The 22318-nt window shown below is 51.7% G+C and overlaps 1 protein-coding gene across 4 annotated transcripts in view; it reads right to left on the minus strand.

The window, feature by feature from the left end:
- Positions 1-22318, minus strand: part of MBNL3 (muscleblind like splicing regulator 3) — a 55134-nt gene that overhangs the window by 19723 nt on the left and 13093 nt on the right. For 2 of the 4 annotated variants that reach the window (XR_003249335.1, XM_026039087.1), the window contains exons 2-5: positions 13960-14124; positions 6042-6242; positions 4617-4853; positions 2011-2064 (exon numbers count right to left, since the gene is read on the minus strand). Coding sequence is in view for 2 of the 4 variants with exons in the window: in XM_026039087.1 (XP_025894872.1) it covers positions 2011-2064; positions 4617-4853; positions 6042-6242; positions 13960-14124 (657 nt within the window). In the remaining 2 variants the exon portion in view is untranslated. The remainder of the gene's footprint in view (positions 1-2010; positions 2065-4616; positions 4854-6041; positions 6243-13959; positions 14125-22318) is intronic. The other 2 variants (XR_003249336.1, XM_026039088.1) reach the window with 1 other exon arrangement.

Raw genomic sequence — 22318 nt, forward strand, 5'->3', positions numbered from 1 at the left:
GAAAAAGAAAAAGAAAAAGAAAAAGAAAAAGAAAAAGAAAAAGAAAAAGAAAAAGAAAAAGAAAAAGAAAAAGAAAAAGAAAAAGAAAAAGAAAACCAAAAAAAGCAGCTGGTGTTTTTTGCTATTCAATATCCAAGTGATAGTCCAGCCTAATCCCACTGAAAAATTCCCACTCCAAAAATGCCAAGCAGCCTCCAATTTTAGGGCTGGGAAAGCCACATTCCTGCTGGATATATGAGCAAAGATATTTGTGCCACTTCCCTGCCAGGCAGGGAAGGAAATCTTTCAGCACAAATGACAGATAAAAATGCAACGCATGCCTAAGTCAAAGTTTCCCATGTGCTGCTTAACCCCCTCTTGTTATTTTTTGCAAGACAGGAACTGGATTAAATCTTGCAGCAAACAGTTTAATTGCTCCTCGAAATTCCATTTAGATCCCTATCTCCTGGGAGCAGCCCACACTTCCACTCGGTGCTTACACAGCACCTAGCAGAGGGGGCTGGGACCGCATGGGACTTGCTGCTTCAGCCCAAGTGCCAACAAACAGAGCCACATTAGAGAGGTCCAAAGTCGCCCCTGTCGCCTGGCAGCACCAGGAGGAGGGAAGGATCCAGCCCCAAAACGTGGCTGCAGACATTCAGGTGGCCCAGAGCAGGAAGACTATTAAAAATAACTTCACCCTTTCMGGCTATAGCCCTGGGGGAGCTAAAAGGCTCTCCCCTTCTCAAGCAGCCCCGATGCCCTAGGGGCCCTTTGGAAGGGGTGCCCAGGCCCTGCATGTGTCACCGGCAGGGCTGGTGCCAGCAACAAGTGCCATGGAGAGGCTGCTGGTCACACGTGTAAGGTCGGGCTGCTGGCCCAAGCCAGCCCCTAAGGCGACAGATATCCCAGTGCTGAAGCTCCATGGGGAAGTCAACCTGCCGTCCTGCAGCGCTGCTGACGGGATTTTGCCTCTGGCCAAACCCTTCTTTTACCCCTTTTGCCCCAAAGAGAGTCTAAATGGACATTTTAATATCTCTATTCTGAAAAATAAAGCAAAGTAATGCAAAATAAAATGAGTAAAAGCTCCCCTGACCTGAGCCAACACTCCCTCAGTGTCTGAGAGGAATATTCACTGCAGGTGGGAGCTGCAAGGGGAAGGGATCGTGCAGGACAGAGCCAGGACAGCCGGCAGGCTGGGAGCATGGTTTGYGCCATGAAGACAGCTCAATATGTAGAGTGGGACTTGGGACACAATCAAGGGCAGCTCATACAWGCAGAGCTTGCAGACAAACGCTGCAGAGCAGCTCCTGTGCCTGTGGCTGAAGCAAAAGGCAGCCTAGAGGGAGGTCTCCTTGCTGCTCCCTTTGCCACTGGGATCTCAGGGGAGAAACGCTGGCCAGATGGGACCGCAGTGTCCTCACCTTACAGACCTTGGGATCCACTCCTGCCTTGCAGCTGCCTCAGGTCCCAGCGCTAATCACTGCCCTTGCTGCTTAACCCTCTCCTGGCTCTTCTYGCCAGCACCAGGGACAGGCAGCACCAGTGAGGGCCAGGATTTGGGCCATACCTAAGCTCCGAGCACCTTCTGGAAGGGCAAGACGGGCACAACGCCGCCAGGCATATCCTGAAAAGCGGCCCAGGCTTTAGCAGCAGGAGCGGGATCTGTCCAATGCCTCCCGTTTCCTCGGGACACGTGGCACATTGCAGAGCTRTGAAGCTAACCCCTCACAGAAGCACCACACCGTGCAACCCGAGTTCCTGCTGCCTGCAAAAATACCCCAAAACAGGGAGCTGACCAAGACCCCAGGATCAGTGTGTCCTCCRTAACTCATACAGGCTCCGTGAAGGAGAGCGCAGAGGGCTCCCAGCTGGCACRGGGAGCTCAACCTGGTATGTGTGAACAGCCCCCAACATTTCTGTGCAGGATGGGCAGTCTCCRCGGGCGCGAGCGCAGCAGAGCAGGCGGGCAAGGCATTCGTGCAGCTACGATGGTTACGTGCAAAGCGAGAAGGCGAAAGGTCCAAGTACCAGGTCACAGGTGGCCTCGAGCGGTCGCTTCAGTGATCTGACAGCTGGCTGAGTCTTAATTAGCAGGCAGCGAGCACATGATGGCAATGGGCCGGGGAGGGGAGTCAAGCACAGTAACGGAAACAGCAAGCAGAGGTGTCAAGAGAGCGACAATGTGGGGAGGTGAAGAGAAAAAAAAATAAAAAAAAATGAATGCATTATACAATATATCAAAAGACGAAGCATGCACAACATGGGGTGTCTGCGTGACCTCTTTTGCCTTAGTTGTTTTTAGCTATCAGCATCAGTTGTTTTTAGGTATCAGGAGGGGTACAGGCTCTAGAGATGCCCATCTAGGATGCCTGCTAACTCTGCAGAGGCTGGGGAGAGCTCAGGGCAAGGAAAGCACCACGGGTGAAGATGGGAAGTTGGAGGGCACCTCAAGTGGGAGCCTGAACTGGGGACTGAGCATGACCCTGTTCATGTGTTGCACAGACCCGAGGCAGGCAGGAGCAAGGAGAGCTGCTACGAGGTGTGAAGTTCCTGCAGGATTGGGTCCCCCAGAGGTATCCTCTGAATTTAGACTTGCAGCAACTCCCAATCTATTTCAGAAGGGCTTAGCACAGCAGTTTGCGAGGCACCTGTTTCTGGATGCAAGATGACTGCGCACCATCCTTCCCTTTCCTAAAGCCTTAGCCCTCAACAGGTACAGTAAATGCATCAAACCTTGAAAAGGCAATGAATAATGTAAGCTGTTTTGGAAGCAGTGTGATGCAACAAATCACCAATAAATATTTTAAAGGTTCTAGTTAACAGCATACAAATAAGGTTAATTACATTTTTAAGAGAAGCCAGAAGCATGAATAAAACATGTATTGGCTTTGGTTAAGTAACAGTGTCCTAGATAATTAGCAAAAAAGTAAAACTTCAGTTGTTAAGAACATGAGAATTTCATTTCATTTCAGCTCAATCTTTTTCAATAGTTGTTGTTTCAGCAATAAGGAAAATAGTTAGGAATTTAACAAATAAATGATCCAAGACAAATGAACACTGCAATACATTTGGCTCTTCAAGCTACTTCCCAGGTAATACTGATGTTACCAAGATAGCAGTTGCTTATTTTTTATAGTCTTCCCATCTTTGCACTGTGCTTCACCCTGATAAAAACCAATCCTTCTTACTGTCTGTGAAAAAAGCTGTTCAGGGAAACTTTGCTAGCTTTATTTCTACATGAAAAAGGAGGCAAGAACCTTTTCAATATTAGCTAGTCAAAGAGTGACAGAGGAGATGAGACTGGAGAGGCCTTTGGAGGTTGTCTGGCCCAACCTCCCACTCTGGACATGGTCAGGTAGAGCAGGCTGCACAGGGCTGTGTCCACTCAGATTCCGCATGGATCGAAGTCCCACAGCCTCTGGGCAACCTGCTCCAGGCTTCAAATACCTCCACTGTAAAAGAGCTTTGTGGTTTTTTTTCTCTTATATTTAAGTGGAAYTTACTCGATCTTAATTTATCTCCATCACCTCCCATCCTTTCACTGGATACCACTGACAAGAGCCCAGCTCCGTCTTCTTCATACCCACCCATCAGGCACTTAGCGCACCCGGATAAACCTCCCTGAGCCTCCTCGGGGTTGCACAGTGCCCACTCTCAGCCTCTCTCCATACATCAGATCCTCCTCTCTCTTCATCACCCACCCTGGACTGTCCCCAGGACATCCACATCCCACACTGGGATGTGGGAAGCCCAGCGTTGGATGCAGCTAAGGGGGGCAGACTCACCTCCCTCGACCTGCACTTGGCCCTCTTTGCTGCGGACAATCTGCTCGTTATGGCCAGCATCCTGCCCACTCTGGACAATTTAAGCTCTGCAATTAGGTTTCTCTAATGTACTGTGGGAAGCTTATTCCCAGCTGGACTAAATAGGAGCCATTAAACTGCAGTCAATAGAATGGCAGCCATTTGCTGCAGCTGGAAACCTGATCCATACTTTTAGGTCTTTGATGCGTTTTTAGAGTTCTTGCCCCAGCTACAGGAGGGTAAGAAGACACCACTCAAATTAAAATGCAGCTGGAGCCTTGTCTGACGGTTCCTAAGCGTCACAGAGATGTAGTAACTCATCCTTGGTTTGAGACTTCTGTCATTTCAGTAAGCAAAGGGATTGGGCCCAGGAATTCTCAGCTTGCTCGGCTGGAACAGTCGGTATCTTGTCTGCTTTGAAGTCAGCAGAAATTCCTCTGCTGATTTCGACAGGCCAGGATCTCCCCACGAAAGGGTGTTACGAGATGGGCGTTAGTTGCTTTCCTGGTGCCTCAAGGAAGCTAAACTGACACCGAGGGCTTAGCCACGGACSGCACTTGGTTTAGGTGCTGCTGAACATGCCACCTCGTGACTCAGGTCAGAAAATCAGAGGACCTGCCAGTGTGTCCCTAACTGGTGAGAGCTGCCATGTCGCTCAGCATCTCGTGGCACGCTGAGCACACAGGAAAGATGCAAGGAAGTCATTCACACYGCACACGTGCTTGGCAATTCACTCAGCCACTCACAAAACACCCCGAGTTACTTTTCCGCACRTGACACACATCAAATCTCTGAGCGATTCGGACTGCAGTTGGAGAAGAGCATCCTTACCATTGCAGCTGCAGCTGTCTGGTTCACCTGGTGTTGAGCTGCCTTGATTTTGGCTTGCAGGTGTGCAGGGGGATGAAAGTACTTGCATTTCTCCCTAGAGCATCGACCTTTGATGTAATCCATGCAAACTGTAACAGTGTTTTCATTTGTGTCTATCATTGCAATATCTATGGGGTGAGCATAGCGGCAATCGTTCTCACCACGTGTACAATTTCCACGTTGAAACTCTCGACAAACCTTAAAAGAAAGTCACATTGTTGAGCAGACATAAAATTTCAGCACTTTCAACACAACATATCAGTACAGCTGGCTGCACTAAACTTATCCATGCATTCTGTTATTAAACACGAGGAGGCTCTCTCATGTAGATGGCCCGATTGACTTCTGTAACAAAACTCTGACCCAGGGTTACTTGGCAGTGTGCTTGATCACTGTACTCTAAAAGCCAACATTGTGCTCGTTGCCATTACCAAAATTGCTAGCTGTACAGAGACCTTGCAGCTCCTTGGGAGTTATCAGCTCTGGAGCATCAAAGGCAGAGAACAAAGTTTTGCAAAATGGAGCTTAAGGTTCCCTCGTTTCAGGAACCGAGAAAAATTGCTGAGGTTGTAGCTGGAGGTGTCGATCACAAAGCACTACGTAGCAGTCTGCTTGTGTGGGGAGAGGKGAGGCGGCGTGGAAGGGGGAGCGACAACGTAAAGTGTGTGTTATATTAAACAATACACTGCGAAATTACACCCATCGCTGCCGCCTTCCTGTGTTGTAATTTATACCTGCAGGAGCCTCTGAGTTCAGGCCCTCAGCCCTTGCTTCCTGCAGAGCCTCTGTTGAGGGCTCCCAAACATCTACAACCCCTTCACCACCGAGTCCCAGTGAGCGGAGCCGACTGGTGGGGAGTTTGGGAGGGGAGCAGATGACATTCGGAATCACGGCCCTTATTTGTTATTACGCTTCGTCCCCTGTGTGACCCGGACCCCGACGCTCCGCTCCCGGCTCTTCTAACAATGCAGTGCCTGAAGCTCTCTGCAAAAACTCGACGAGCCTGGCTCGAGACAAGGGCAGTGTTTGTTACTTCCACCCTCTTGTTCTTATTCCAGAATGTCTCCCACTCAGCCCAGGGAAAGGGCAGGCAATCCACTGGCATTTTTTAAGCGTTGCAAATAGATTCTACATGGAAAACAATGCACCCCAGTCCTGCTCTGATGCCTGAATGCTCCCCAACTTCCAGGGGCTTCAAAGGAGGTGGGATCAAGCCCCACATGAGCGCCTGGATGTGCAGAGAGCAGCAGTTCTGTATTAGGAAAGCTGCAAGTTAATCTCTGCACTGTCTCCTGAATCAGGAGGTTATTGTAGCAGAGCACAACGGTTTGGACCCAAAGGCCCCAGTCATTCACTTCAGCAATATTGCATCAGACAGCCAAATACCTCCAGTTTATCTGTACGCATCAGTTTCTGTCCGGCAGAGCCTCCTGGTACTGTAACAGTAGGATTCCCGGAAACCAGGACAGGAGTATTTGGTAAAAGCTCTGCAGGAACCAAGCCCATCCCAGGGGAAACATGACTCAGGTAGGGACTAAAAGCCATCGTGGGGCTTGTTGCAAGCGATGGAGTCACAGGAAACGTTGTCTGTGGATAGAAAGAGAGAAAACAAAATATTAGTAAAAAGCTCTGCCTTGGATTACCCAGTCAAAGCCTTGTAGCACTTCAATCCTTTTAGGCAATTTGATTAGTAACATCAAAAAATGCTCTGCTTTCCAATCTATTCATTTATTGCCATTTACTTGCAGTCCATTAGTCTCTCCTGACTCACAGAATTGTGACTCATCCTCAACACAAGGCATCTTTATTTGTCAGATCAAAGCATATTGATGATCTTCATAGCTTAACGACACAATTAAGGACCTCTTGCCAACAATTAGGGCAGGCCCCAATTAAACAGGCCCCTCCTCCCCAAACAAACATCTCCGCTTCTTTACRTCTCTGCTGCAGTGCTGCTCAGAGCCCTCAAGCTGAAGGGAAGCAGGTTTCAGCACCTGGGAACAGGCAACCTCGAGAGCTAAAGGGTTGAATTTACTCTGAGTTCACGCTGGGCTTCACGCTGTGGTGGCGAGACAGGCTCCTGTAGGCAAATGAGCTCATTTGAAGTCAGGTGGGGTGTCCCTACCAGGAYATAGTGTCTGCTCTTCTGCACATCTCTGCTTCCTATCAGAGCTGGCAGCCTCCAGGCAAAAGCGATTGTTTTTTTCCCYGAGAAATCCCTAAGCCTGTACTCTAAATGGCAGCAAGAAGACACTGGTGTCGTGACCCTCCCAGCCTTGGCAAGGCCAGAGAGGCTCTGTGGCTACCTGGCAAGGTGGCTTCTGCAGGGAGGCCACGATGAAGCCGAGGACCCAGCAACACCACGAGCAGTGATGCCTGCATAAGGAGTCAGAGAAAACAGGTCCACAGAGACTGAGGCTGTTTCTGATCACTAAACAGCCTGAGGCAGGACCTGTAAGAATAGCAGAGCTAGAATCCAGGTGGCCAGAGCAGCTTCCCCTGCCTGAATTTCTCCAGCAACGTTGCTCTGATAAGAGTTTCCATTCTCTCAGGCCAAGATCACACAAAACAAATAAGTTAAGTGTGACGTTTTAAGCCTACAAACCGCCCGTAGAGTCAGGGAGCTTGATAAGCTTTAAAGCACCAGAGCTGAGGCATATTTGGGGCAAGGAAAGTAATTGCAGCTGAGGCAAAATCCCGCTGTGTCCAACTAGGAGGCCAGAGCCTGCAAGGGAGCCCTCCATCCAGCACCAGCATTGGCCCAGGCAGGAGGCAGCCCGTGACCTACCCCCATTTTCCTTCTTTTTCTGTCCCCTTCAGGTCACCGTTTAGGTCACATCCYTCACCAGGGTGTGAATGATTCAGCCCTAAGTGCCTGCAACCTCCCCTGGGCAGTGAATGCAAATRCTGCTACAAAACAGTCTCGTGGGGTCCCTTGGCCTTGTCCATCACCTTACCCTTGTTTCTGTTTTCCCATTTAGCGGGAAGATCCACATTCCAGCGCGCTCCTATCCTAGGGAACACCTTGCTCGTGACAGCTGGAATGAATCAACYGTCCTAATGTGTCTCAGCTAACTGAGTCTCCCTTCCCTTCCCTGGGCCAGTGACAGCAGGCAGCCCCGGGACAACGGGTCACTTCCAGCCTATTTTCCCCTCCACAATGATCAGGCGCAGCCTCCTGAAGCAGTGCAGCTCTGTGCTTTAAGTCTGGCAGATCCAAATAATCCTCTCTCTGGAGAGATTTTCAATTTTCCTTCTTTTGAGCCCAAATCAAGCCCCTGTTCAACTGATGGGAGACTCTACCCATTAAACTCAGAGTTCCTCCAGTCCACGGCCCTTTATCAAATCACTTKCTTCTCTCGCTCAATTCTCTGCAGCTCCCAGACACATTACAGCTTTTTGCTGCTAAAAAGCTCTTTAAGTGTCTTCAAATACAGCAGCTCCCTGAACATTTTGGYGAGAAGACAGCCATTAGACTATGTTCTTTTGTGGGAGCACTAGAAATTACAGTGGCATCTGCTGAACTTCTGTCATCATTGCCACTGTTAATTCTATTTTAAGGAACTTCTCTGGCCTGGCCAGTCTGCCCAGGGCTATGCTGGAGCCTGACGCTGTCAGCACTTGTTTCCTGCACCCATGATTGCCCAAACCTTGTGGCACGTGTGGTTTGCACAAGCGCCTGGGCCCATTTACCCTCTGCTTCTCCAGCACTCAGTGCGCCAGGTGCGCTGGCCACAGCAGGGTGGCACAGACCTGCTGTGTTCCCAGGTGGGACAATCTTCCAGATGATTTTAGGGCAGTTCCTCCTGTCTGAGCTCGCACAAAACCAGGAGTCAATCCCAGGATTTAGCTCCTGGAGCCCTGGCTTCCGAGATGGAGGAGAGCTGCCCTTCCTGCTGCCCAGGAAGGGGCTGGGGTCAGCAAGGGAGGTTCGGGATCCTAATGGCTTATCCTGGGTGAATTAACTGGAAAGATGTAGGAGGGAAGGCGAAACATTCACATGGAGAGGACATGCAGCTAACCCAATCCTAGGAACTGGGAGCCAGATCCTGGCTCTCAAAACATGGCCCCATCTCCAAGACCCCTCTCCTGAGGGCACAGATGGGAAAGCAGCAGAAGCCAACAGCTCTGAACCCGACCCGGAGAGGGCCACGCGCKGGCGGTGGTGGAGGAACGAGGGCCACAAAGAGCACGCGAGGAGCAGGATCTACCCTCCTCCAAGGGACGGCGCAGTCCTGCAGAGGGGCACGCGGGCTGTCCTGCCCTTCCCAAAAAAAGCAGAAGGAAAACCAGCTGTGGGAGGGCTCTGGTAACCCAGATGCAAAGCCAGAGACTGAGCTGACTTTGTTAGGTCTAAAAGCATTGGGTCTCTAAGCCAGAGGTGCAGTAAATCCACTGCAAACTGCTCCTTTCTAAGCTGGCAGTCAAMGCTCCGTATTTATTGTGTCTAGTGAAGTGAAAAGATGGGCTGAGCTCAGTGCCAGCCCTGCCTGCCTGCCTTGGATTAGGAAACCCAGCCTGGCTCATACATCAGCACCAGTAATAAGGAAGCTGCCAGCCAAATCTTTCCTCCCCTTACATCTGTGCAGGTCCCCAGTGCCAGGCCTGTCCCGCGGGAGTTCTAGTGCGCTCCTTCCTCGCAGGCAGAACCRACTCTAATTTCTACTAAGAACAGCAGTTTTATTCCTCCACAATGTATCTCCCATCCATCTGCTGTGATTGCATCTGGCCAGGGAACCTGTTTAAGAGATCAATGTTATTTTGCCTGTGTGCTCTGGAGTCCTCTGTTCAGCAGATCGCCAAYCAGGGCTGATGCAGGGCTGCTCCCGGCCTGCTGGGAGGAAAAAGCTGCAGTGCAAAACAAAGACACAGCTCCAAATAAGTCATTAGCACTAAAGGCAGCACCACGAGGAGCTCTTGAAGAGCAGGCTGAAAGCCCTGACTCCGAGCAGACCAAAACCCAGAGATTGCCCTGAAGACCATCAAAGGCCCCAGCCAACTGCCACTATAAAAATAAGTCCATGAGCTGCAAGCACTGAAGTGCTCATGATCCCAACTGCCCGGCCTCAGTGCTCACACTCTCTGCCCACACTCCCGGGCTTCACTGCAACGACACAGGCAGCAGCGGGCTCAGAGCACGGCCCAGAGCCACAGACACACACGGGGAACGGACTCATCTATTAACCGAGAGTCCACGGGAGCATCCCCGGAACCACAGGGCTCCCAGGCACAGGACACAGGCTGAAGAAAGAGGGAATTTCTTGGAGGCAACAGGATTAGTGCTGTCCTAGCTCCATGTCTGCAAACTGAGCCAATCCTCTCCCCAAGGAGCCTTAGAAGCCTGTTATCTGTGCAAAGCCCCGCATGCTTTAGGAAAAAGCAGCCCAATCATCAGCACTGTTTACCCTCTGCTGCACTCCATAAGGCATCTGCAAATTCAGGAAATGTGGGGAGAGATTTCCTGGCAKACTACCTTTTATTTTATTAGCTTTTAATACACGTGCAGACACTACCAGGAGCTCCTGAGCAAACAGAAACTGGTTAAAAAATAGAGGTAGAGCGTTCAGACTGGTAAGAGTCCACAGGACTGGTTTACAGATATTAAATTGGTCCTAAGAAAAGAGAGAAGCCAAGAGGCTGTTGGGCAGGAGGCTACGAGGGGAATGACGGAAGAGCAGGACACAAACACTCCTTCTGAGCTGTCCACTGACACACATGGGGAAAGAAGTTTGAAAATYTGAAAACCTCTCTGAGCAAATCGCGACCGCGAGCATGCACGAGAGGTGGGACTCACCAGTGCCAAAAGTAAAAGAAGTCCAACAGAGGAGGGAAAAATAAGTGAAAAAGTGAGAAGAACACGTCAGCAGTGGCAGGTAGCCAAGGGCTCTGCTGAGCAGTCGTCTGGCTGGTTCACTTTGATCCCTCCCCAGACTGGGGGCACAGGAGCTGTTGGTTGGAGGGTGTGAGCACAGAGAAAGGCCAGGCCCAAGCAGGGGCATCTGTCACTACGGGTGACATAACCTGGGCCTTTGGACTGACTCCACGAGGACAGCTGATTTTGTTAACAAGCTGGAGGTTGCATCCAGTTTGCCTAGCAGAAATCCTGTTAAAGCTACAGAAGAAACACAGAACGGGTGCGAGGAGAAACGCAGGGAAACGCCTGGTATTTTGCCCAATACAGCTCAAGCGCCGTCTCAAGGCGGAAAGCGTCGASTGAGTTGCTGCAGACTCTGGAAAAGGGAAAAGCCAGAATATAGAGGCCTRGCAGAGAGGCTCAGATCTCAACGCAGAGATGCTGTTGAGCTGGATGCGGAAAGGAGACACTGTGAAGAAGCTGCCCGTGGACAGCACACAAGCGGGGCTGGTGGTAAAGTGAACACTGAAGTTAAAGCCCCCCTAAAAGAGCTGCAGGGCCCAACCCAGGGTGGCCACCAGGGTAGGGCTGGCGGAGGCCCGGGCTGCCCTCGGGGGCACCGGGAAGGTGACTCCTGCGGCTGGCAGGGCCTGCACCAAGACGCCGGACACTGATAAGGATGATTCCCCCTCCTGGCGGGAGCGCCCAGCTCTGCCACCCCAAGCAGATTTGTATCCAACTTCTAAGCAAGACAGAGAGGCAGAGAAGGCCCAGAGGGCTTCCAGTTTAAGACCCTAGCTTGGCCAAAGCTGACAGCGACCTTCACAAATCCAAATCCATGTTAAAACTTTCCTACAGTCACTTAACTTGGCACCTGCATGATCTCCCCAAGGTCCCTCAGAGACACCATGTTGAGTAAATGCTCCGCTCCATGCCCTGTCTCGCTTGTTTTAAAGTGTTATATGAAGCATTCTGTTTGAAAAACCTTGCATCAGACACCTGTGTGATTCTCAGCTTTGCACGGACGCCTAAGAGCAGCATCAGGGAGCAGCCGGAGACTTCAGCRTGCGCGGGATGCAGCTCCCGCGAGCACCACATCCACCCAGGAGGCCTCGGCGGCCTCTCCCTGCGGCCTCAGCACCAGGATTAGCGTTTGCTGCGCGTCAGCAGCGGCGGCACCAGGACCCGGCGGCGGCTGCATTGTGTGGTCAAAGGCCGTTACATCGGGGGCTCTTTTTACACGGCTGCTTTCCGGGTGAAAACGCACTTGAAAACGCCTAAGCCAGCAGCTATTGTTTGGAGCTATTAAACACGCTGCCCCAAATCACGTCTCTGGCAGGCGTCCCAATTAAGCAGACATCCCGTTGATCAGTTTGCTGATCGCGGGGGATTAGTTCTGCTGCTGCATCTGATATAATACTTGGTGCTTTGAAGAATTTCATGCGTAGCCAGGAGGAAGCCCCACCCTGCTCGGGGAGGCAGCAAAAAACCCTCCTCAGCGCCCGCTTCCCCTGGCAGCATCGTCAGGAAATCAAAGGCAGCTGAAAGAGCAACCTCTTGTTTGTCCTGAAATTGGTGTGGAACAAGTCGGGCAGCAGGAATTAACACAGGGGCTCGCTTACTCTGAGCAAGTGTGGGAAAGGGGAGAGGGAGCAGTCACKGCAGAGCAATTTTTTTTCTTTTTCCTTTTTACCCTCGTCTACCCCCCGGCACAATTTGGAACCCGGGGACCTTTCTCATCTGATAAGGTTACCTCCAAAATGAAAGCATCAACCAGGCAAATAAACAGTCGGTCTCAGAGGCAATTTAAAAGGCAGCAGTGAAATTGCTGCAGAAATGAACTGGGTCTGCAAGATTGCAAAGTGGGAAGATGGGAACTTTCCAGAGAGGAAATCCCAAAGATATTTTGCACAGGCAACAGAAGGGCATCCAGGTAATTCCCCACAGAGAAACTCCCCCTTCAGAAAGGTTTGCTTTCGATACAGGGCTGGGAAACAGTTCCATCATTCTGTGGGAATCCAGGATTTCCTTTTCCTATGCATGTACTTTCGTGAAAGGGAAACTTCACAAAAGGGAGTACAAAGATTACAGTGGATCCAAGTTTAACACTCAGGGCAATCCTAGGCTTTCTGCAGCCCGCTTTCTCTTCCTGCCTCACCTTCCATCTTTGAAATGGGAAGAACAAACAGCATTTCCCTAACACACGTGCAGGAGAAGACACATCTGTTAGTACGTGCAAGATGGCTAGAGGCTGCCTGCTCTGTTCCCCGACAGCAATCGGGGAGCACCACCAAAGAGGGAGCAACCCGTCCCCTCGGCAGCAACGTGGGGACACCAGGCAGCTCAGCCACCCCCAGCGAGCGGAAAAACTCCCCTGGTGTCTCTTGGGGATGAAGCAGGGGTGCCCGAGCTTGCTAGAGCTCGAGGGCACGGCCCGAAAGCACCTTTGGGGAGGAAAGCCAAGCACAAGCTGGCTCAGCCTCACGTCCTCAGGCTGCAGAAACGCGTCCTAGTCACCTAGGGAGGGCTGCTGCCCRGCACAGCTCAGGGAGCATCCCCAACCACTGCACATCGAGGCCACGCTACTGCCGGGAAGACACCCAGCCCTGAGCATCTTACCCTAAGGAAAAACCCTTCATTTGCTGGAGAATTCCTAATTAGGCTCACGGTTAAAAGCATGCTGCCTATTTATGTGTCAGCACCAAGGAGCTCTTTCCAAGCCTCTGATGTTTCCTTATAATACACACAGCAACAGCCAGCAGACAAATGGCACTACCCCCTAGATACCTCAGCAGCAGAGACCAGCCAGGCCCTCCCGGCGGGAACGGGGCACTGCAGCCTGGAAAGCTGCATTCACCAACGGACTACAGCAGAGACCGGCAGCCAAGGTCTGAACCACCTGCTCTGCAAACACCCGTCTCCCTGGGGCTTTCCTAACCTGCCTGAAGAAAAGCAAATCACAGAATCCCAGGATGGCTGAGGCTGGAAGAGGCCTCTAGAGAGCATCTAGTCCAACCCCCCTGCTCCACAGGGACACCCAGAGAACAGGGTAGCATCCGAGTGGGTTTGGAAGACCTCCAGAGAAGGAGACTCCCACAACTCCACAACAGATCAGATATAGCCTGGGCCTCAGCTTCAGGGACCTCGGGGTGTTGGGGACACACAGTAATAAACTCCGTGGCCTTGAAACCTGCCCCTGGTTAATTGTCACAGGGAAAAGAGGAGAACAATTCGCATGAACATACAGGGGTAGCACAGCCTGCTGCTTACAGACTGCAACACCACAGCCTAGGTTAGGCTGAGCCAAAACCCAGGCCTGCTGCAACGCTTAGATGCACTCAGGCCACACAGACACCYTGTGCCCGGCGCAGCAGCAAGGACCAGGGCTTCTGTGAGCAAACGGGGAGGAAACCTGGGCCAGCGTGGGGACAGTTGGTGGCTGCGACTCACGATGGGCTGTAGCTGCGCGCCCGGGAGCATGAACTGCATCTGCTGGGCGAACATGGCTGCCGCCGTCTTCTGCTGGATCAGGTTGTTGCGTCCGTTTATCTCAAGTTGTGTTTTTAAGTGCGGGGGAGGATGAAGGTATTTGCAGTTCTCTCGGGTACATCGGCCCTAAAAAGAAAAAACAAAAAACCCTAATTAATACATAATGAAATGGCATTTCAGCAAACATAACATGCAGGGCAGCCAGAAAAACGTAATTAAGGATTGTTTGGGTTAGTGTAGCACCACAATCATCAAGGCGGAGGCATTTCAGTAGCTACTGTGCCTCTTTTGTGATTTTTCTAAAGCAGTGCAATACTTACATGAAGAAAAAACACAACCTTTCCTGCCATAATAGACCGAACTCTACCAGGCTAACCCCCCAAAAGCTAAGGCTTTCTGCAGATTACAGGATTGCTGCTGAAATCAAAACCTAGCACAAATAACAGTATTCTAAGAAGCTGGTGAGCAGCAGCAGTGCCGGCAAGAGCAACAAATCCTCAATTTTCTTCTTTCTGTGGGTTTTTCGCCTCCCGCCCAGCGCAAAACCACTTAATTGGCCTGACAACCAGACAGCAAGAGGCAGAGCGGCCTCCACCCCCTCGGGAGCAGCGCAGGACAGCGTCTCTAAGGAAGGACCTGTGACCTTCAGCGCGCACGTGCAGCAAAACGCCGCCGAGCGCCAGTGCCCGGAGAAGAGTTAAAACGAGGAATTTCCCCTTGCGGTTTCATTTGTCAGGAGTCACAATACCCCACTTCGCTGCCAGCTGCTTTTTTCTTTCCTTTTTCTTTTTCTTTTACAAACATTAGCAGTGGGGAAGCCAATGACTCCCGATCAGAAGCTCCTTAATCTCTCAGATCTCCTCAAATAACCCGAGACAACCACTTCCAAACACCATCTACGAGCTATTCCTTGCTTTAATGGTGCGTGCAGATGGTCCCTGGCAGAATAGACCACCAGCAGTCTGCTGAAAATGAAACGGGGAACAAGTTCTGTCACTACTAAGATTAAGCAACTCTTTGTAAAAATAGTCTCTCTTGCTCAGTGGGGGTACATCCACTTTTCAAGAAACAGAGGCATAAAGAGACCCAGCTCATCCGCAAMCTCCTGGCTCCCCCTGTTATTTAGGTAAATAATCAAATGCGAGAACTAAGGGGCTAAACCTGCTGGGGCAGGAGCCACACAGTTCAAGATGATTTCAGACAGTCCCAAGTTCAGTTTCCCAAATGGAGCTATTTCTCCTCATGAAACCCCCTATACCCATGTCCCTGAGCCCACTGCATGGGGGACTCGCACATGGGAAGCTGAGGCCTTTGCAGCCACGTAGGACCAGACTGTCCTGTGTCACTGCCCGGGACCAGACAAACAGAGACTAGGATTGGAGCACGGCTGGAGTGTGGCAGCCTCCCCGTGTCCCCTCCTGGCCAGGAGGCTCCTCTATTCCCAGCTCCTGCCTTCCGGGGCTCAGGCATCAGCCCTCGAAATTCCTCCTGCCTGAGACTTGGCACAAGGGCCTTGACTTGGGAAACTGCTCRTTTCTACCAAGTTTGGAATAAATCCTGCAGAGATGTTTTCACTCTGCAGGAATGGAGAGGATGAAAAAAAAGAAGTGCACCCACTTTTGCAAACAGTCCTTGCAGGGCCTACCKCAGCTTGGAAAGGACTCGACGGTTCCAGGTGAAACGCTGCACGTCCCCGATACCGGCAACCCCAGCGTGAGCTGAAGGTTTGTTCTGCTTTTTTTGTTCCTCAAAATAGAGTTGATTTAATTTCAGTCTAAAAGCAGAATGTTTTATTACCAACAAAACAATGTTAAGCATGAGGCCCTGCTTCTGCACGCAGAGCTTGGAGCAGAAACCTTGCGCCAACACAGGGTGCTACCGGTGAGGCCACGTTTGCCGGCAGTGAGCTCTGCAGAGCCGAGGCTTTGGGAACAGGCACCGCTGTCATTCCCGCCTGTCACTGCTCCCATAAGACTAAATGAATCACTGCTGAATCACCACGGCACCCACATAAAAATGCCCAGCCTAGTTCCTCCTAGGCATCATTTTCACCCTGAGCACCATCAACTGCTCTGCTTCACCGTTAAGGCTGGAAAGGGCAGCTGAAGGGCTTCCTGCTCCAGCATCGCGGCGAGTTCTTCATCCCTCCGACAGTGACTTCTTGGAGCTGATGACGTGGCTGAAACAGCATGATCTGTTCTCAGCCCCAGGGATGCCGTTTGGACACGTGGCAGCCAGACACCCGTCCCTGTCTCACTCCAAAGCGAGGGCCACCTCAGCACCCACTGAAGCCTCACACTGCAGGTGTCATCTCCTCACCCACTGCCACAAAGCCTGCAGCTCTCAATGCTTCTCAGCAGAGCACAGGCTCCTCAAGGGCCATTCCAGCTCTCTGGAAGAAGCCAGAAGGCTGAGGAAGGGCCGTTACTCACTTGCCCGCACCAGCTGCAGAGCAGCAGGGAAGACAACGGGGAACTGGGAGCAAATCTGCTGTGGGGATATTGCGTTGGGGCCAGATAAGGACAACTCCACCCCCTGAACAGAGTGGCCTAGGAACAAAATGACGGAAAAATTACAACAGGACTCGGGCTCCTCATGTTCAGAGGGGCACCTTCCCCCCTGATGCTGGCTGCAGGGACCGACTGTGCCTGCAGCACGTGGAAACTCAGCGCAAGGCTCTCAGCACCCTGCATGGGAGCAGAAAAGCCCCCAAGAAAGRGTGCCAGGGAAGCAGTAGCCCAGGTGCTGTGTAGAAAGGGGATCATGAGGGCTCGGACCACGCGATCTGCTCCTCACCACAGAGAGCAGCTTCCCCCGCTTCTTCCATGTGCCCCCTTATGGCCAGGCTGCTGGCATGGCCTGACTTGGCACTGCCAGCCCAGCACCGCTGCGACAGCGTATGCGGCAATGGCCAGCGTTAGTGCCATGGCCACAGCTTGTCCCAGGGTGACAGAGCCCCCCACTCCACAGGCAATGCTGGTGACAATGCGCTTAAACCCGGGACAAAAACCGCTGGGCACCCAACCACTTGCGATCTTGGGGGCTGCACCTTGTCCGGGCATCCTCGCTTGGAGGGACGAATGGCCGGTACCAGCCTCGCTGCAGAGAACAGGCAAATTCTCCTCTCGCTGCTGCCAAAGCCACCCAGCCCACGCTGCCAAACCGCCACCCCGAGGCCCACRCTCGCCCCGGGGTCGCTCCCCAGTTTGGCTGCTCTCTTTAGTCCTGGGTGCCAGTGAGGGGCTCCGGGGCAGACACGTGTTCCTGGTTTCCGTGTCTGCACTAAATGTCCTGTCACTTACCAGCAGTTCCCACATGAAACCTTTAAGCTCACGGGGCTCCTGGCGCAGCAGAGGCTGCTGCAGATTTGGGTCCTGACTGAGCTGCCTTTGCCACAGACACCGCCAACACGTGCAGTGAGTGACAGGAAAGGGAATGAAAGGAGACCAGGCAGGAAAGGATTTCTATGTTTTGCACAAAACCAGGCTCCGACACAGCTTGTCTACATAACTTTTCCCTGCATGAAGCAGCAGTTTTTGCCCCCAGAGGATCTCTGTGGGCAGGCGCATTCACAGAAGCCCTGGCCCTGCTCACCCAGCGCCTACGGCTCCGACGYCGCGACACGAAACCTTCTGCTGGCCATCCAGCTCGGCACAGAGGAGACCTTGTCCTGGCTGGGGCTCCTCGCCCAGCGCGGGGGATCAGCAGCCGCAGCGGTGACAGGGACACAACAGCAGAGGCTGCCACCCAGCAACGCCTTCCTCAGCATCAAACAGCCTGGAAACTGCCCATTTTCCAGGGGCACTGGGAAACACGSAGGCCAGAGCCGACAAGTCAGCATGACTGTTAACAAGCGTTAGGGCTCCCGATCGTGTTCCTGCAGCCAAGCTCTCGCACTCTGCAGCTTAACGAGTGCTTCAGAACAGACCTAACCTGCAGTTCCCTTCTGGGGTCTAATGGAAAGTTGAAGCTCGGCTGCGGCCTTTGGGTCTGCGAGAAGCAGAACCTTGCAGCCCACCTTGAGCATCAGTCCTGGCACCCTGGGCCACGAGCAGGGCCCTCCTGCCCGGAGCAGCGCAGCAGCTCAGGGCTTTCAGAGAGGCTTTCAATGGAGCTATGTGCAAAGTGCCCTTCCCCATAAATGGGACGGCACGGAGGGCTGCTGGGCTCTCTCCATAGATCCTAGMGAGCAGGATGAGAAGAGTCTAGTGAAATGGGAGAGACCAGCACTAGGCTCACAGGGGTCCCTCCAGCCATTCTCACCATGCCCAGTATTTGCACAGGCCAGCTCATCTCCCCAGGCCAAGCACTCCAGCTCACCTGCCCTGCCTCATGCTCCACTCTCATTTTGCCACTCCAATACTGAGGCCTAACATTTCCAGCCTTACCCCAGGGGGCCAGCATGATAGTTACTCCCTTCCTCTTCACAGCAGCAACAATCCATATTTCAAGATCACATCCACCCCTCTCTGTGTTCATGGCACCAGGCGCAGTGCTCTAATACTTCTGTGCTGCTAAGCGAAACAGGAAGATCATTTCCCTCGTCGTACAGGAACGGATAAGCAGCAGTGTCATCTGCAGGACATTTTCTTTCCTCACAGCAGCTTAAATGCTGCTGATTCCCTTTCAACTTGTGATCCCAGGTCCATTTTCCAAAGCTACTGCTACACCCTGCACCACATAGGATTTTTTGCCCAAGTGCAACGTTTCATATTGTTTCTATTAACTTGCATCTCTTTTTCTTTTTTTTTTCCAGACTATTTTTCCAATCTGTCATGATTACCCGCATCTCCAGACCTAGTTCTATAAAGTGCCTGCAGTTCCTCCCWGCCCAGAACACCCTGCAAATTTAATAAGGATCCTCCCTGCTCCATCAGTGTATCAAGAAGGGCCGTGYGGCCTCGCCAAGCACATCCTCCCAGGCAGCCTCCGACTGCAGCTCCGGGCAGGGTCTTCCCTGAATCGAGGGCCTCGCTTGTGCTCTGCAATGCCCCCAACTCCCAGCGCTGTGTCCTCCACAAGCACCTGCAATAGCCTATTAAAAGGTTACTGGTTCTACCCCATCTTTTGCTTCTCTGTGGAAATATCTTTGTGGAAACACTGGGGAGYTGGTGCCCTCCTACCCTCCTACGACAGGGACGGATTTGCGGTCAAGCACAAGGGCTCGTGTTTGACACCCGGCATAAAAAAAGCGTAGTCAAACGCTACTTGCAACAGCCTAATAAGAAAAACACAGCTCTGCAACCTGGCCAGTTCCTGGTGTTTTTCTGCTGCTGGTCTAACCCCGACCGAGAGCCCCAAGGCCAGTGCTCGGCTGCAGCTCCCCGCTGCAGGGCACCAACAGCCACCGGAGCAGCGCTGCCACCAGGCACGCGAGGAGGGGAAGCCCAGCACGCTTCCCAGGGCCCCCAACTTCCAAAGCAGGTGGATAGAAAGGTGAGAATTAGCATTAATCCAGGAACTGCAGGTAAGGCTCATACAGACCCTGTGACATGYATACCCCAGCTAGAAACAAGCACAGTTGATGAACACACAATTTTCTGAGAACATGATTAAAACAGCCCATAAAAAGCCTAACCACAGTTTTGCAATGGCCGTAGGAGGATCTTTGCTCAACTTCCTTGAGCTTCCTACACCCTGGGCTTGCAGAACCATCTCCRTGCAGGGCGATGCTGCTACAACAGCCCAAGGGGAGTCCCAGCCTAACGCGGCTCCGCTGCAGCAGCTAGGGAACCCCTGCGGATTTCTTGGGGAATGGGCACCCCGAGGCCAAACACTTTTCCAATTCCTGCTCTTGTACAGCCCAGGAAAGCACTAAAGACAAGAAAACAGACAAGAGAGACCACCGAGGAAATCCCGGAAGGAGTTTCCTTTGGCTTCCATGGATGTGAGATCGAGCTCTTCCCGAGCCKACATTTGGTTTTGACTAAAGTGAATGAAGTCTGATGCTTTACATGATGCTTTGCATGAATTCAAATATAAGTAGGTGACATCTGGCAGCTGTGACAGAATTTTGGGTCCTTTTGAAGCGAAAGCTCAAAGCAGAGGCCGGCGAAGGAAGGGTAAGAGCCCCAGGAAGGGATAAGCCAGGTAAGGTAGGGGCTTAGGCTCTACATTCATGTTTTTTTCTATCTATTCTTCTCTAGCACTAGAAAAGCAGGTCCGGCAACCACAATCACTTCACACCACTCAGGTCTTTTTGCCGTGTCCAGTAACTTGGAAAAGTGCTGAAGGAAGGAGGAGCARAGACAAAATTCCCTGGCGTGGGCACGTTGGGGCCATCCTCGGGCCTCTCCACGTCACCCTCGTGATGCTCGGCTAGGAGAGCTGTGCTTGGCAGGGAGACAGGACAAAGGACAGGGAGGAAAAGCATCAGCATCATTTCTGCAACTGTACCCAAGCGTGGACAAAAGCTGCACAGACTGCTGGGGACCTGCAGCATCGTCGCTCTGTCACGCAGGCCTCTGCCCACAAAAACCAACCTCTGTTACAGACACAAACCCGAGATGAAGGCAGAAAAGCAGGACACGCAGTGAGCGCCACAGCTCAGCCTCCAAGTGATGTCCCCAGGCAGGGGACCCGGCTAAACAACAGCAGGATTTTTCCCTTTGCTTCCTCCACACTTGCTGGGGCACCTCAGAGTTGTAGCTCAGGAACACATTTCCACAGAAAAGCCTTACAAACAGCATTGCTTCTCCCCTACCCAGTAGGGATCTACCCCCAAAAATCCCCAGAAAACCACATGCATGGCCAAAAGAGTGCAGTATCACCAGTGCGCGTGTATGTGTATATACATACATATATTTTTATTTTTATTTTTTTTAAACTAAGCATCTACCATGGCCTCACAGCACCCGCAGCAAGGTAAAGTACCAGGAACCTGATGCAGGATGCTGGGAACAAACGCACCGTGCAGACAAATCCTCTTGCCAAGGCCAGGCCTTCCCAAGCGCGCRTGCGAGGCTGGGAGGCGCCCGGCAGCTCCTGCACATCAGATGCTCTCTGCTGCCACGCAGACGTGCTTATCTAGGGCTCTTTCACCAAGCTGTCAGCCTCAAAATGTTTGTCAAGCTTGTTTTCGTTGCTGAGTTCAAACAAGGGCAACGCGCAGCAAATACAGCAGCATTTCTACATCACCTATCCCTTTTCCACACAGTCTTAACTAATGAGCTACTCCAAGCTACTACCAAAAGCCCCATAGTGCTCAGCTCTGCGGGCAAACGCAGCTCGGGGAAGGGCTCGTTAGCGCCGAGTTCAAGTCTTTAAATCGGCAGCATCACCCTGGCAAACAGTTCCTAGGACCAGGGGTGACATCCAGGCATTGAAATCCAGCCCTGGCGCGGGCTCGAGGGAGCCATGGGCACTGAGCTGAACCCCGGCTCCTCATTCACCTGGCAACCGGGAAAGCAGAGGGAGGCCGGGAGCGAAGGGCACTTGCGCGCGCCGCTGAATTCCCGCACTTCCCCACAAAAGGCCACGGCTCAATCCTGCTCTCGCGCRGGATTTTTATTGTTTGCTCTACTCAAAGGCTCTTACAAATTCAAAGCAGCGATTTTGCTGGGGCAAAGCCCTGTCGCTCCTGTTTTATATTTTTACATCTTGACAACTCTTTAAGCTCTGTTCTTCTGCCAAGCTCCCTTCACCGAGGCCAGGGGTGTGCTCTGTTATACTCAATGAAAAACACGTATTGATTTTAACCTCTTTGCTTTGTGGAACAGTTTTTCTTGCTCTGAGCAATAGGCAGTGCTTTACCAGGTCCAAGAAATATGTATCTAAAAAAGCCCAGCCCCTGTCAAACTCCATTCTTTATGAATCATAGAGCCATAGAGCAGAAAAAATGTTGTTTATCTGAGAAACTCCTGCTTGCAATGAACAGCAGCGTCGTTCTGAAAGAGAGGGGAACAAAGCATTTGTCAAGCTTTTTCTTTCTTTCTTTTTTTAAGCCACCAACACATTTTGATGAGGCTCCGTTTTGTGGGCTGTGCCCATCTATTAAAACTGTGTATTTGAGYGAGCTGGAAACGTGTGCACAGAATGGAAGGAGTAATTTGGAATTCTGCATGAACCGTTCTCGCTCTCTTTAAAAACTTGTTCCACTCTGCTCCCAAGCTCAGGAATGCTAAAAGCACAGTAAAATATCTCTCTTAAATACAGCTCCAAATACAGGTTTTCTCTGAGTACGATGAGCTTTTACAGACATCCCRAGCCACAGAGCCTTTCCAGCTGATCAATAATAATTATGAAAAAATGCATTTAGCACCCAGTAAAGACAGCGTATTTAGAAAGACATCCAGCCCTAGAATCACTTAATGTATTTAGA

The sequence above is a fragment of the Nothoprocta perdicaria genome, unplaced genomic scaffold (assembly GCF_003342845.1).
Source record: "Nothoprocta perdicaria isolate Ctin4 unplaced genomic scaffold, notPer1 scaffold_22, whole genome shotgun sequence".
Classification (NCBI taxonomy): domain Eukaryota; kingdom Metazoa; phylum Chordata; class Aves; order Tinamiformes; family Tinamidae; genus Nothoprocta; species Nothoprocta perdicaria.